The sequence below is a fragment of the Bidens hawaiensis genome, unplaced genomic scaffold (assembly GCF_021521415.1).
Source record: "Bidens hawaiensis isolate Kalapana, Puna unplaced genomic scaffold, B.hawaiensis_p1.1 tig00003902_1, whole genome shotgun sequence".
NCBI lineage: Eukaryota > Viridiplantae > Streptophyta > Magnoliopsida > Asterales > Asteraceae > Bidens > Bidens hawaiensis.
In genome coordinates this window covers 185,340-188,926 of record NW_027491226.1, presented here as the reverse complement: position 1 = coordinate 188,926, position 3,587 = coordinate 185,340, and the positions used below count along the sequence as shown (strand labels likewise).

At 34.7% G+C, this 3,587-nt stretch overlaps 1 protein-coding gene across 1 annotated transcript; it reads left to right on the top strand.

Moving 5' to 3' along the window:
- The first annotated feature begins 967 nt into the window (after positions 1 to 967).
- On the top strand, positions 968 to 3,198 carry LOC143624632 (uncharacterized). The gene is made up of 4 exons (XM_077095211.1): positions 968 to 1,105; positions 1,260 to 1,310; positions 1,570 to 1,680; positions 2,816 to 3,198. The coding sequence occupies exons 1-4, from the start codon at positions 968 to 970 to the stop codon at positions 3,089 to 3,091; spliced, it is 576 nt and encodes a 191-aa protein (XP_076951326.1). The 3' UTR covers positions 3,092 to 3,198.
- The last annotated feature ends 389 nt before the right edge of the window (positions 3,199 to 3,587 follow it).

Here is a 3,587-nt window from a genome sequence, read left to right as displayed (position 1 = left end):
CAAAAGCGTTGAGGTGCTCGCCTTGGGTCGCTTCTCGCCACACCTCGCCTTGAGTTCGCTTTTTTAAACCAAGTATAAGGTATCACATTATTGTTTTAATTAAAAAAATCCAACATACAAAGAAAAACAGAGATAAATAACAATTTAAAACATATTTCTAACTTATACCATGAAATAAAAAAAGACATACTAATTAAAACTTCACTTGTACTGAAATCATATGTTGTAAGTTATGAATCGGAAACATGTAGATGTTGTAACATAAGTTGTATGCTATAAAACTATTTTTATTGAAATTATAAAACATATAAGCATACAACATAAAGAATGGTACAAATATGAATATAACAATTATAATTTTGATTAAACCGTTTAATAAAGCAGCAATAAAATCCAAACTTCATGACTTAAAACCACCATTTCAATCCAAACATCCATACATCCAGTCCAAACGTTCATAAATAATTTCCCAAGATAAAAAAAATAAAATAACAAAGTCTCAAATTTTAGAAAATAACAATAAATACAATTAATTTCTTTTGTTACTCAATAAATGGTGATTATAACCATTTATTTTGAAACATTCTCTAACTTAAAGAGTGAATGTTTAAAATTAAATTATTTATTAGGTGGATAATTTATTTATAGAAATTGTATACTTAGCATCCTATGTGGATACCCTAGTTAAATGACATATGAAAAAGATATGTCGCTTTGGTAGTTTGGTAAGAAAGATGATGGCCATACACGAATATATAGATACCTATATTTATTCTTGCATATATTTGACTAAGGGTATGTGTTATAGTTTATTTGTTCATTCTCCATCATTTATCATGTCAATTTTGCCTTCATCATTCAATCTTACCACTCAACCCATGTTATATTTTATTCTTCACCATTATATTTTATTTAATTAATTAAATAAATAAATAAATAAAAAGAAACAGAAAAAATAAAAAGCTGAATGGATGAAGGGTCCATTGACCCGCGTGTCCACCCTCATTGGCACAATGGCACCCCGTCACTAGTGACCAAGGGGAGGGGGCGCAATGTTTCCTGTCCATCATTAGTAGTGAGACAGCCAGCCACGTGGGACCATTCTGTGAGCTTGCCTCAGCCACACCGCGTTGTCTAAGTTTTAAGGAGATTTGTGTATGTGATCTCTACCCCGGTTAAAGATAAAGCTAAATAGAAAAATAATGATCTCTACTAAGATAATGTATATGCTATAAATAAACTTTATGCATTCATTACAGAGAAGATTTGTGATTTCTGTTACAAATAGAGAGTTGATCTGTATATTCTTTGTAAGTGTAAATACAAAGACAATTATTGGTTAACAACATTTCTTTATTGATGACCAATGATCGTTTACTTGAACATTCATTCAAACCACTACACATAATTAAGAATGACTAGACATAATTAAGAATAACTTATCGGATTACTTTAACATCCATCCAAACTGACTATTTATGGGTTTGTGGTAGAAAATGTCGTCGGGAGACTTACAAATTGCGTCAACAACAAGGGATGTGGTGGAATACACTGCTCCTCCGTTAGCAGGAAGAGGAGGACATCGAGGTGAAGCTCCGTCGCATCATCGATTGCGTTCCTGTTCGTGTGAACAATACCTCCGGTAGCTCTGCCGGTTCTGGCTCCGGCGACTTCCATCAGGTACGTAAAATTTACTTTTGTGTAAAAACACGTCTGAATAAAGCAACCAGATCTTATTAGCTTGAAACCAATACTATCGGATTTACTAAATTAACCAAGCTTTTTTCATTTCTTTACTTTTGCGTGATGATTGAAACTGTGAGCAATATTAACCGATCTAAATCACTCTAAAATCCATGAAATCAAAGAAATGTCTCGAAAATGATAAATCTAATCCCCAAAAACCCAAAAAAATCTTTATCTGACGGTTGAGACGAAGCTTTGACACCGTCCCTAACCCGTGGATATAAACAATACTTGAATCAATTCGTGTTATATACCATTTTATTTGGAGTCAATTAGTGCATGCTTTGCTCAAGTGTACTGTAGACATTTATCAAAGATGTATGCTGTAAATGTTGGATGTGGCGCCTTCACAATCACAAAAAAGGGAAGCCGGCAATACGGAAATCTGGCAGGTTGCCATATTTGCATTGGCTTGATTAGAAAAGCCACTAACCCTAATCCTAGTGCTATAAATAGATGCTATTATACTTGTAATTGGATTCATCACCTCAATGATAAACCTCGCTAGTTGCAGCCCTTTGGACGTAGGTCAGATTAGACCTAACCATGTTATATCTTGTGTCCCGTTTATTTTCAGTTTTATATTTGCACTTGTGCTTGTGTTTTCTGGTTGCCTCAGTACCATTCCTCCACTATTGTCAATCAAGTTTGCTGATCAATAAAATCGCCATTCAACTCCCGTCGGTCAACCCTTGCTGGTCAGCTTAGGTCAACAGGAGCTGTTGTTTGACCATAAGCTGATTAAGATCAGCAGAAATCTGTTTTATCAGTAATCAACTGCTGGAGAAGAAGGTTTGACGAGAAAACGTCAACAGAAAAGTTTTAAGTGATGTGGAACAGTCACGATAAACACATATGAGCCGTGTGTTCAACAACTCTTTTAAGTGTTTTTTATGCACATTTTATACCAACTTTAAAGCATTAAAGTTAGGGATGCGAAATTTGTGGGCTTGGTCTTAGTCGACTCAATAGTACCTGATCAGTATCTCCGTCTGAACATGTTCATGTATTGATATCAGTTTATCCATTTATATTTCGTTACTAATTACTAATTACCGTGTTGTAACAGTACCGACAGATGAGACGGAGAGAACAAGACCGACTTGCAAGAATGGATGTTGACTTCCAAAAAAGGAAAGAAGTGGCCGAGTTTAATAAGCGTAGAGAAGAAAGGTTAAAAGCAACAGAAGAGCGGACTGCAAAAAAGCGTCTGAAACGGCAAAAGAAAAAACAAAAGAAACAAGAAAAGAAGATGAAGGTGGAAGCAGGCAATCATGAAGAAAGTAGGAAGGAAGATAGTTCTGAAAATGAAGACGAAGATCATGACTCTGGTAATGAAGAGTGAACAACATTGTATGTACCTTAATGAAGATAGGATGTTTGTTGGTTTTAATGATAGTAATCAAAGCCAAACAGTCATGCAATTCTTGAGGTTAACCGAATTTCGGAACCTGGTTTCTAACACATGCACAAACAAAGCTTTAATCTTGAAAAAGAGGGTGCGAATTTCGGATATAACATGTTAAGGTTAGGGTGACATGTTTAACTTGTTTACATTTAGATGTGAAAAAGTTATTTTATAAAGTCTTCCCTTGGCTATCAACCAATTTTGAGACATTTTAACCCATTTACTACAACCTTACCAAATATTAATCTTGAGCCTCCGGGTGCTTCTGAGCTTGTACTTTAGAGACACAACTAAAGATTTAGTTTAATTGCGCATGTCGAGTTGTCGACTCGACTCTTTACTTAAAACTTGAAGTGCATTCTATATGTGGGTAGCTTAGCTCATCAATTTATCACATCAATTTTATTCAGGACGCCTTATTCTTTTTCAAATC

Excerpts from the sequence above, each read along its gene's own strand:
- LOC143624632 (XM_077095211.1), top strand. The coding sequence starts at position 968 with ATGGATGAAGGGTCCATTGACCCGCGTGTCCACCCTCATTGGCACAAT. Across the intron at positions 1,106-1,259 it reads CAGCCACGTGGGACCATTCT|AGAAGATTTGTGATTTCTGT; the intron begins GTGAGCTTGCCT and ends CATTCATTACAG. Across the intron at positions 1,681-2,815 it reads GCTCCGGCGACTTCCATCAG|TACCGACAGATGAGACGGAG; the intron begins GTACGTAAAATT and ends GTGTTGTAACAG.